We start from the raw sequence: 12200 nt of genomic DNA on the forward strand, positions 1-12200 counted from the left end.
TCAAATAAAATTCTCCAATTTTCAAAGCCTGATTTTCCACGGGGGGGGGGGGGGGGAGGTCCGGGAGAGGGGTTTATTTTCCTCAGGGGTATTTTCCGGAGAGGTGATCGCGGGGGGGGGTAAATACCTAGGACCTGTTATCTTTATGTTTGATTAGTCAATTTGATTTCTGTTTTATTTATTCCTAGATAGTGATTTCTGGCCGTTATAATCGTTTAAGGCAAGACGGACTCTCAAGGAGTCTTCCTATACCTCCCATGTTAAACATTTTGAGTTTGCCTGACGTTTCTGACTTAGTGATCTCGGCGGTTTTTATTTTAACAGATAGAAAAAAATCTGGGGAATATTTTGATCTAATCAAATCTTAAAGCCGACGATTTTTTTTACAATTCCAAAATAATTAAAAAAAAACCTGTTTCGGGTTTGCATTTTAGATTGCTACACTTGACATTGTTGTTGTGGGGTATCAAAAAATAGAGCAAAAAATATTTTATTCAACAATCAAAAACTTGTTTCTATTATATATATTTGCTGGCTGCAGTCCCTTCAAATACTTTACATATGTGTTCCGAAGTCAAAAATTCCCCTCAAAAGACTAGATGCAACTGTTATCGAAGTGCGTGAGAATACATGAATAAGACGAAGGGACTAATTGCCGACAGAAAGGTTGCCAAGAAGGAACCGTTTATATGAATCCAACTATGCTAGGTGTAGGTAGTTGTCATATGTAATTACTGTCTTATCCGAACACAAATTCAGATATACAAATACACAAGCAGCATTCAAGCTTTAAAATTTCTTTTATGGACCAGTGTAGATAATTAAAAGAAAGTAAATTGGTCACTTCGCTGCAAGCATTTATTTGAATTTTATTTGTGTAAATAGGTCTGCATGAAGTAAAAACCTGAAAACATGTACTTTTTATTTGTAATATCCACAAGTTTTTACCTTACCCTGACAAGTAATGATGAACAGACCGCAAGCACGCACGCAGGGAAGGGATTACCCCCCCCCCAAACTTTGCAAAATGCTTGATTTCCCCTGCGAAAAGTTTAATTTTCCTGTGTTTTAAGGTATTTTAAGAGTTCACCCCCCCCAAAAAAAGAAAATCTCGAATAATAATTTCTCTAGTTTTCTCCTCGAATAATAGTCCTGTTGCAAATAAATCTTCTTATTTACTTGCCAAATTACTAAGATAACAATGCATTAATCGTAATTTTGAGTGAGAAACCCCTTGAGTTCAACCTTCTCATATTTTGTTTAGTGGAAGCGACGAAGAAAACTGATAACTTTGTCTTTGACTGATTTGCCGCAACTGAAAAAAATTGACTGGGGAGTAAAATGTCAGCACTTCGGCAAGGCCTTAAAAATTTTTAATCGTTATAGAACTTTAGTTCTGCTCATTTTAAGTTTCAATATGGCTCAATACTTTTCTTTGCAAAACTTAAATTGGTAAATTTTTGTTCTAATTACTTTTGCAAAAAGGCGCCTTTTAGGGAGTAAAAAATATTTGATAGATTCGGCAAGTCACTCCAGTGTAAAAAAAATACTACACATACAAAACCATAATATGAGCAAAAGAAGAGAAAAACGGTAAATTTCAACATAAAAACTCCGTGAAGCCTATATACTATTTCGATTTTACAGTCGAGGAAGTCTCGCTAAGAGAAACAAAGTGCAATCCTAACATACCCTAATCTACACAAAAGAAAAACATTCTCGAATATTTTTTCTTGATTCAGTTATATTGACATAAACACAATTCAATCCTCTCATGCCTTGATTCAAACCGAAAAAAAATTTTAGTGTTATTTTTCTAGGTTTAGTTGTACTGACATTCATTTTATTTTTTTTGCTTAGTCAACAGAAAATAAATCCCAAATAGCCAAAAAAAAGCAACAGATCCGAGTTTCTATCAACAGCCGGGAGTCAGTGGAGCCAATTCACAAAAATATATGGAGGGGGAAGGGGCAACGGTATTTTTCCATCCTTTTTAAACAAAGATACAAAAGGGGAAGGTACTGATAAAGAAACTGATTTCTGATAAAGAAACCAGATACAATGCAAAATCAACCTCACTCGATATGGATTAATTTTACATTGTATTTGATTTCTTATTTGTATCAAATTCAAATGCAGCGTGTGTTTAATTAATTAACCTCCTTGCAGGTCAACTGAACCTTCCAGGTTGACACAAGAGGCTCGTTGAACATTGCGAGCGATCTTAGCAAGATATTCAACCAAAATTTATTTTTACTTTGGACTGGATTTTTTTTTAAATTAAGTTTGTTACTCATTCGTATAGTTTGGATGCAGTTCATTAATTAAGCAAAAAATAAATGAATATCAATACAATTCAATCTAGAAAAATTACACATGTAGGTTTTAGGTAAAATTCTAGATTAAGGGCTTTATGTTTATCGTAGAAAGTGGTTGAGTTAGGCGAATGAAGCTCCCAGGAATGGATTCAGAGCGAGCCTTAGTAGCTCTGGGAATGTAATTGAAGTACCTACGTCCACTCCTTCCCCCTCCAAAAGACACTGAACTTTGATGATCTTTTATAGTTTTTGTGTTACAAAAGTGAAAACTTGAGAAATGAATGTACTGCGCAAATGAGACATAAGAGAAGTCAATTCTAATTTATGAGGTTTTAAAGATAAATTAATCTACTTCTTTAATTTTGAAAAAAAGACCTTGGTACGGCTTAAAATTCTACTAAAATAATACGAATTACCTTTTCAAAAAATAGAACCATTGAAATTAAGTTAAAAATTTTTTTTAGGTTAAATTTAGATATTCACACTTATCGTGTATGCAGTCACGAAAGCACCAGAAATAAGAAAAGGACAGAGATAGTATATTGGCAATATCCTCCCTGGATTCGTTCCTTAAAGTTCCATTCACCTAACACAACTATTTTCCATGCTCAATAAAAGCTTTTAATCTATGGATCTTAAGTGTCTCCGAGGTGTCTTACGAGTTGGTGCACATTAAAACTACAATAGATGGTAAGTATCTTGTGAAGGACCAAAAATGCACAAAAATTAAAAAATCAGAACCGCTTGGATACAAAATCTGAAGGCTAATTTCTTATAAGCCTTTCCAGCCCCTTCCAAATTTTTTGGTAGCTGTTAGAAATTAAAATATTTGCTTTTAAAATATGCTATGTAATATAAGTATTATCAAGCATTTCCTACACCGATTGAACGAGACAAACTGCTGCAATCGCAACTCTAAACCACTTACGGCTGTTACAATTTTCGAACTTTCTTGACCATAACAATTTTTTTTTTCTACTCTTGGCCCCCTTTAATGAAATTTCATCATCATTTAGTTCTGTACTTATTACCTCTTCCAACACCATTCCCCGAAAGCCAACAATTCCTTTAAAAGCAGATGTCTCGAAATAAATCCAAATTATAAGGCAAATAAAACGCGTATTTAACGGAAAATACCTGTCAATATCAGAAATATCATCTGAAGAGGAATCATGTCGCCTATGTTTTCTGCTTTTAGCTTTCTTATCCTTTTTTTGTTTGCGCTTCGGCGACGGTGGAATTGCCTCAGGCTCTTCAGGAGTCGGTGACCTGACTAAGCCAAAGCGATTGTTTTTTTCTGCCATTTCTTTTGCTTTCTCTTCTTGTTGTTTTAAAATCGCTTTTGCTTTTCGATTTGGGTCAAAGCTGCTGCCTTCGACAAAATCTGAGCTTACACCGAACGCCTGACGCAGTTTTATATTTCGCTCCTGAGTGGCAGCTGCCACTTCGTGTGTGTCGCGAACACTGCAAAGAAAGTACATTTTGAAAACACAAACTATGCAAATAAAAAAAAAAAAAAAACAAAAAAAAAAACTAAAAAATAGCTTAAGAACTATCCGAATCCTATTATTATTTTTTTTACCGTTTTCCTCTTTTTAATTCGGCGAGTCCGACCTCTGCTATTAGGTAATCATTTACTGTTGGTACGACCTGCCTATTTTCACTACTGTAACTTTTTGGTGTATTTACCTCGACGTTATCGTATCAGGTAAATTAAATAAAAAACAAACAAATTTTTTCAACTGAAACTAAGGAGGAAAATTAGAACTTTAAATGAACAGAAATTATTACGTAAATTAGGAGGTTCGTCCCCTAGTCAATACCTCGCTCTTTACGATAAAGTTCGAATTTTGTTCGAGTGAATTTCGTTCCGAATTTTGTTTTTTAAGAATGACCCTGAATCACATAGGCCTTTTTATTAGAAAAAATAGCTCTTTTGAAGTACTAAAAAAAACTTTAGCATAAAGACCGAGGTATTGACTAGGAGCTGAACCCCCTCATAAACATAATAATTTATGTTCGTTTTAGGTTTTAATGCTGCTACTTACTTCCAGTTGAAATAACTTTTTTTCTCATTTAATTTCTGATCTTTTTTTAAATGATGCTGGGAAACCCGGCGCCTTCTCCCCCCCCCCGGGGACTGTGGGGAATTAAGTCATCCTCAAAGACATAGGTATTAGACCTTTCGACAAGGCTGAATAAAATGGCTATCTCAAAATTGTGTTTGATTGACTTTGGGAAAAATTAGCGTGAGAGGGGGCCTAGTTACCCTCCAATTTTTTCGGTCACTTAAAAAGGGCACTAGGACTTTTAATTTCCGTCCGAATGAGCCCTCTCGAGACGTTCTAGGACCACTGGGTCGATACGATTACTCCCGAGAAAAAAATAAATAAACACGCATCCATGATCTTTCTTATGGTAAAAAAAAATAGAAAATTCCACATTTTTGCAGATGGGAGCTTTAAACCTCTACAGTAGGGTTCTCTGATACACTGAATCTGATGGTGTGATTTTCATTCAGATTCTATGAATTTTAGGGTGTATTTCCCCCTTTTTGAAAATAAGGCACATTTTGTCAGGCTCGTAGCTTTTGATACGCAAAGACTAAGCTTGATTAAACTTAAATATTTGAAATTAGCATGAAAATACGATTCTTTTGATGTACCTATTGGTATTAAAATTCCTTTTTATTTGAGTTTTGGTCACTATTGAGCAGGGTCGCTCCTTATTTACAGTTTGTTACCACGAATTGTTTGACTATTGCCAAATATGGAGCAACTAATATTATTGTGTCCTTGAAACGTTATCATATAAGATGTCAATTTTACTTTAAGGCCTTACCACAGACTTATCAGCCTCATCAAGAACTCGTGATTTTCAAACTTTTCTTCCCCCAGTATTTTTGAAACTTTGCTCTGCACTTTTTTCCTTTCTTCTTTTTTTTGCTACTCTGCTAGCTTTTACAGTCTCGTATAGTGGCTTAAAAAATAGAAACATATTACTGTTGCTATAATCTTTCCCCGAAAGCTAACTTATAAGTTTTTGCGAGGAATCTCTTCCCCCGTTAATATTTTAGTGTTTTATGCAAAGTAAAAAATACCATTTTCACCTAGGATACAATTAGGGAACACTATCCTAATTGTATTCCGGTAGTAAATTGCGGTAGTACAAAAGTGAATTTTAAGGTTAGTTGAAATAGTTTCAAAATACCAGAATTTTAATTTAGGGTGGTGTGGGTACAACCTTCTGTAGAAAAAACATTTCCAAATGTTGACTACTTTAGTTCCGGAAGTCCCAAATTTGAGTTCATTAGTCCGCTTTAATACTTGTCCCAGCTAGTGGTGCCACTTAGGAGAGGGCATTCCCCACCCCAAGATTGTTTTGCTCCCCTATATTTTGGAAAATACCTTTTTTGGAATTTTCGCTGAAAAATACCCTTTTTGGTTATTCCAATCGGAATCCTATCTTGTATAGGAATCCAATATATAAGATAGAAATATAAAGGAATATGGAATCCAATTGGAACCCTATTTTGTATATTGTAATATTTCAATAGACTATCAATAGCTAACTATTGAAATATTAATAAATTTTTTCTTTTGATTCGAAACGGTTGTATCGCCCAAATTATTAAATCATTAGGGAAATACTTGCCTATATTTGGGCTGTGCAATCGTTTGGTTTAGATTCTTTATTAACAGCAAAAGTTTGCGGCAATTTATCTTGACGATTCAGTGTGACAATAAAGGAGATAATTCAAGAAATGACAAAGGTATAAGAGTCGTATAATACCAAAACAGAAATCAGAGGAAATTCCAGTTTTCAGGAATGAATAGACCTAAGACGGAGCCAGGAAAAAAATGCTTTCACTTTGATGTTTTTGGTACTTTGAGAAGGGGAAAAATTCCAGAAGCAAAAGGAACTGAACGATCACAGGAAATCGGATAGAGTTTGGCCAACGCACATCTGTTATATTTCCCTCTAACAACCTTAGCGTCTTCTAATTGGATATTCTTACTAATATCAAAGACTGTGGCCTAGATGACTCTTGGTGCTTCTCCATTTTTTACATTAAAAGGAGGAGAGACTGAGCCGCGGAAACCACGGAAGAGAGCGATACCCTTTCCAGAAAATTTAGAGAAAATTCTATAATTGTAAATGTCTTAAGATTCTCACTTCTAATTAGTCTCAAAGAGCTTAACAAATTGAAAACTATTATTAACTTTTTTTATTATTAAGTAAATAAAATAACTTTCAACGATCAAGAATAGCAATTATTTCTCCAGTTTTTAGGGGAATTTTTAGGGTCGTACCAAAGATACTGATCATAGGGGAAGATTGTATGACCACTCTTTGGAACACAGAAACTAACTATACATATCATTTATAGGTCCTTTAAAGATCCAGAATAGCCTGAACTTCCACACTTAGGAGTACTTCGTCAAATTACGATGAGGGAGAAGGAGGTATAGCCTAGTATAACCGCCTGGTTGATTCTCCTGCCTGTTGTACACAAATACACAAAGCCAAAACTTCTTTTGGGAAAGAGGAACGTCCCTGGCTTTAATACAAGCATTTTATGCCTATAAATATTTTTTCAGCATTTTTACCTTTCTTCAGACAACAAACAACATTCTGGGTCAGGTCCCTAGAAAAACTTAGGGGGTTCCAGTGCAGGAATGTACACAGGAATTTATTGCCAATGGAAGGGGAACAGTTAAAATGACATAAAAGAAGACTTACACCTAATTACAGAAATAGATGTGACTATTTTGACTTCCCTAAGTGCGTACCGTACTCTGTTTATATAAATGCATTCTCGGCACACATTATATATGCACCTTATTCTGTTAACAATGAAGGCTTTGTACACATGAGACACGGAAACCTCAACTGAGAGTACAGAGCAACATTAACACTTAAAACGAACGGAAATTATTCCGTATATGAAGCGGGTTGCCTCCTCATCAATACCTCGCTTCTCACGTTGAAGCTTTTTAGTACAACTAGAAAAGCTTTGCCCTTGTGGTTCATGAGCCGTCCTTAAGGAATTTGGGTAAAATGTTGAAACTTCAGCGTAAAGAACGATGTATTGATGAGGAGACAACTCCCCTCATGTACTCAATGATTTTTTTTTTTCGTTTTAAGCACTATTTAAGCAACTTTCAGTTGAAAAAAAACTCGTTCTTCTTAATTTAACTTCTGAATCTTCTTCAAATAATACTGGCTCTCCCTCCATGAAAAACTTTGCCCGCGCCACGGAAATTCCGCCGTGGAAAGTTTCTTCCACGTAAAATACCCACCGCCCAGATAATTGTATCTTCAATAAAATTTCTCCCGGATAATTTCTTGCAGATGATTCTGGCTAAAAAATTCTCCTTGGCATACTTTCATTAGAAAAGACTTTAATTTCCGATCTTTTTCCAAATCAAGCTGGAAATCCCCCCCCCCAATGGAAAGTGGCTCGTGCGAAAAAAAATTCTCGTGAAAGATTTCTTCCACAGAAAATTATCCCTAAAAAAATTATTCTCTTCGTTGAAAATAGCCTACCCCTTAACAGAAAATTGCCCCCCTCAAAAGAAGAAAATGTTTGTATTTCCCAATAACAAATACTATACTTAAACAATGGGCAAGTTTAACAAATTAAAGTCCTTTCCTCAGGGGCTGTGGGGGGTCATGTTATCCCAAAGGCATAGTTATTGGACATTTCAACTATGCTGAACAAAAATGATGATCTCAAAATTTTGATTGAACGACTTTAAGGAAAAATGGAACGTTAAAGGGTCCTAGTTACCCTCCAATCTTTTTGTTTACTTAAAAAGGGCACTAGAAGTTTTAATTTCCGTTCAAATGAACCCTCTCCCAATATTCTAAGATCACTGGTTCAATAAGATCACCTCTGAAGAGAAAAAGAAATAACATCTTCTGGCAAAAAAAAATTAAATCCCATATTTTTGCCGATGGAATCTTGAAACCTGTACAGTAGGGTTCTGGCATGCACTGAATCTGATGTATGGTTTTCATTTAGGTTCCTTGACTTTCCGAGGGTGTTTCCCCCTTTTACAAAAATTGAGCAAATTTTCTCAGGCTCGTAGCTTTTGATGGGTAACGCCAAAACTAATGAATCATATATATTTGGAATCGGCATAAGGTCATTTTGTATGTAATCTATTGATATAAAGGTCCGTTTTTTGTTTTTGTTTTTTCGGTTGCTATTGAGCCGAGTCACACCTAACCCGAAGTTCTTTACCACGAACCGTTATATATTTAATACCGGACTTATATAGGAAATTCACCCAACATTTAAATAAATCAAGATCAAAGGCTCTCGTAAATCGAAAGATGTCGGTATTCCGAAAGTCACTTTACAAAACTGGAAAACTAGGGTGAATTTTATATAATAGTAGTTTTCAAACTATAGCAGTTTTCACACTGCAGTTATGCTTGTTTGAAACCTTCTACAGCATAGCGTGAAGGCACCATAAAGCTCAATATTCTTTCAATCAAAATTACAATTTTCCTAAAGATCATGCAATCATGCGATAGACATTTATAGCTAAGAGGCTTTAGGAAATGTCATCTCCAAAATCCCAAGGATTCCCCGTTTTTTTTTGTTTTTTTTTACATTATCCTATAGTGCCCACAAAATTTGTTGGCTTTCTATCGCTTTTCGAAAAGATTTACCCCCTCTCCGCACACAGAAATTCCTGCTTGGGGGAGTACATTCAGAAAAGAGCGAAAAATCAGGAAGATAAATGTCAAATATTGCAAATTATACAAGTCTTTAAGACTTAGGAGAATTTGGTCTAAGTGTTACGCCATCCCAACTCGTGAGCCTGGGAAAGTCTTTTCTTCTATTTCTGGTTAAGCGACTACAGGACGGCTATGGTAAGTCAAAAGATGCTATGTAAATCTTTTGTCTAAATGAAAACTACACCTAGAACTCTTGAAGTGAGCCTTCCGGGAGACTGACTTGTGCCGTTTTTTAACCATACCATGAGGTTCTCAAAAAATGCTTTTTTTGTATAAGCTTAGAGAAGGACCTCTAAAGAAGGAAACATGTTAGGAAGACAATTCGTACTTCATCGTATGCAAAATAGCTGTAGCTAACACATTTTGCATGCAACCCTTCTATACTTTACCCCTCCCCCTAATGTGCAAATATATAGCCTAAATTATATGTTTTATTGCATTCCGCCATCCGTCGCTTGTTTTTCGGGTTCTTGTTCCGTCATGGTCGATTCAATTTACCGGTTTATAATTTACATAAGTTAAAATTACACACAATTTACACGGGTAGAAACAAAAGAGACGCATTGAGAGAATTAGATGGGAAATACGTAATTTCAACCATATATTTGCACATCAAGGGGGTTGGTGCAATGTGTAGCGAGGCTGCATGCGGGATTTTCGATGAGGGTGGGGGAGTATTTTTTCGGAGGGATGGGGGGTGAATTTTTTTTAAACGTCAAAAATGTGTTTTTATGCATTTTTATCAAATTTTTATGATTCGGATAAACATTTCGGGGGGGGGGGGGGGGTCACACTCCCTTACCCCTCCCCTAAATTCGGCCTTGGTCCCCATATAAAACGTTTCCCATGCTTATTTATTATATTTTAATGTTTATACTTGGTGACTCGAAATCTTTGATTTACCAGAGTCGTTTGTATGAAAGGAGAAGAAGAAATCGTGCACACAAACATTTTAAGCAGGAAAGTTGAAGGAGCCTACCTATTACTTTCAAGGCTTTTGAGTGCACGATTCCTCCTCTGTTTGAGCCTCTTCCGTCGTTTTCGACGTCTTTTTGAAATTTGAAAATCACCACATTTCATCATTTCAAAAATTTGCTCAAATCTAGCCAAAATCCTTAATTGACTTTCTTGATGTTCAATAAAAACAGATTTTAACAAATTTTCACAAAACAAATTCACACTTGTGGAAGACATTATTTAATAATTTTGGAAGACTTTGAAAGGCACAAAATTTTCGGTTTTTACTAAGTGATTATGTCTACCTACATTGTTATAGTGGGTGTCAACTGTTGAAACCGTGTGTACACAATCACAAGCTATAGGAAACTGAAGGGGGTCTTCCAATCGATTCAAGGGGATAGATCTAACGGAGCACGCGTAGCGAAAAAACCAATAAATCAATAGGTACCGCATACTCATATGAATCTCTGAAGATGTCTTGTGGGGCTTCAATCGCGGGCTAGGGATTACGAAAGATTTCCTTTACCCTGAAGAAAAAACTTCAAATCAGCAATACTTTAGTGTTATGACAAAAGAGCTTAAGTCCATACTAAAATTTTTGGAAGACTAATATGATCCGGAAAAGTAACATGCGCAATAAACTTTTTTAAAAGCATGTTTAGTTGGGAATATATTTCAGCTTTTCATTATCATTTTTTAGGGTTTTTCCAAATCGTTTTATTTTTAGCTTTGTTTAGTCTTAATTTTTTTTTTCATTATAATAGCAGCCCAAGAATAAATGGTGATTACAATGCTCCAAAACAACATGAGGCGACCAATGCTCGATATTTCAACGGTCGTAGTAATTATAGTAAAGGTATAATGATCCGAGCAACTGGGATGGCAACCAAGCCAAGCTCGAGTTAATTGGTGGTAGCGACCAGCGTTTTAAAATGAGCTTAGCTTCAAGAGATAACTAACTGCTAAGATCTTAGAGGATTACTGCTAAGATCTTAGAGAATTCTACTTAGACACCAAAAAACCTGTATAAGTCGGATCAACATTTCGCTCTTTTATCAAATTGTTTTGATCACTATTAATATTTAGATGTAAGGCCGTCTAATCACTACGAGTTCAAAAAGGGTACGTTTCATGCTCTACGAATTTAAGCTTTCATCGGTATAGCTATGCATTTATAATATATATGTTACCTTGAATGTCCGAAATCTGGCTAATATCGACATTCGACGGGGCTAATTGGATTTAATTATCTTTGCAGGTCAGCTGTTTCAGTCTTATGCAAGCTATGATGGTAAAAGTTAAAGTTAGGTTACGTTAAATTCTGTTGGATTAGATTAGGACTACGTTAGAATGCGTTAGATTAGGTTAGGTTAAATTTGGTTCTTAATATCAGAAATGGGTTAAAAACCTAAGCTACACCAACCTAACCTAACAAAACCTATCCTCACTAAACCTGTCATCATCAAACCTTGCATTAAATAGAAAAAATTGACTGGCAACGCTGACTAAAACCAAGGAGAAAAAAGAGTATTTCGGAAATTCGCTAGTGAATATCGACATTCATCAATTTGCGGACATTCACGGTAACATATATAGAAAATGAAGCTTACTATATTAGTAATTAGTGTGTCGATAGCTGAGAAAGCGACAAGTTCCCCAATCCATTTAATAATTGTCCATTTAGAGCATTATCTACAATCTTTATAAGTGGTATTACTATTGATTTTAATTAATTCTCATTAAAGATTTTATTTTCTAATTGATAATTTCTGTTCGTTCTTAATCACTCAATAACTTAATTTTTGATCATCTTACTTTAATATGGCTCTTTACTTTTCTTTGAGAAGCTACTATTTTCGACTCTTTTAAATTAATTTCTGTTCGTTTTTAATTGGTAAAGTTGCTATTATTGGTAAATAATATGAAAATTTTAAAAATTTTCATATTTCCAACATAAGAATTAAAATATTGAATTATAGCTTAGACTTCGAACAAAATTTGAATATTCATCCAAATTTTTGATTTTGCAGCAATTTTGTGCTATAAATTTTATAGGATTTCGGATGGATAAGAGGGGGGAGGGAAATAATGACGAAGAACACACTGTCTTTCCATATCAAACAAATACAAAGTAGAAACAATAGGAAATTTTTTTCTCCAAGGCAGTGG

The 12200-nt window shown here is 35.1% G+C and overlaps 1 protein-coding gene across 2 annotated transcripts in view; it reads right to left on the minus strand.

Annotated features, from left to right (window-relative positions):
* Positions 1-12200, minus strand: part of LOC136026080 (serine/arginine repetitive matrix protein 2-like) — a 77509-nt gene that overhangs the window by 42968 nt on the left and 22341 nt on the right. The window contains exons 1-2 of one of the 2 annotated variants that reach the window (XM_065702276.1): positions 10051-10297; positions 3456-3782 (exon numbers count right to left, since the gene is read on the minus strand). In XM_065702276.1, the coding sequence (XP_065558348.1) occupies positions 3456-3782; positions 10051-10265 (542 nt within the window). In that variant the 5' untranslated portion in view covers positions 10266-10297. Of the gene's footprint in view, positions 1-3455; positions 3783-10050; positions 10298-12200 lie in introns of those variants that run through there. The other variant, XM_065702275.1, reaches the window with a different exon arrangement.

Source organism: Artemia franciscana, chromosome 4, assembly GCF_032884065.1.
Source record: "Artemia franciscana chromosome 4, ASM3288406v1, whole genome shotgun sequence".
In the NCBI taxonomy this organism is placed as follows: domain Eukaryota; kingdom Metazoa; phylum Arthropoda; class Branchiopoda; order Anostraca; family Artemiidae; genus Artemia; species Artemia franciscana.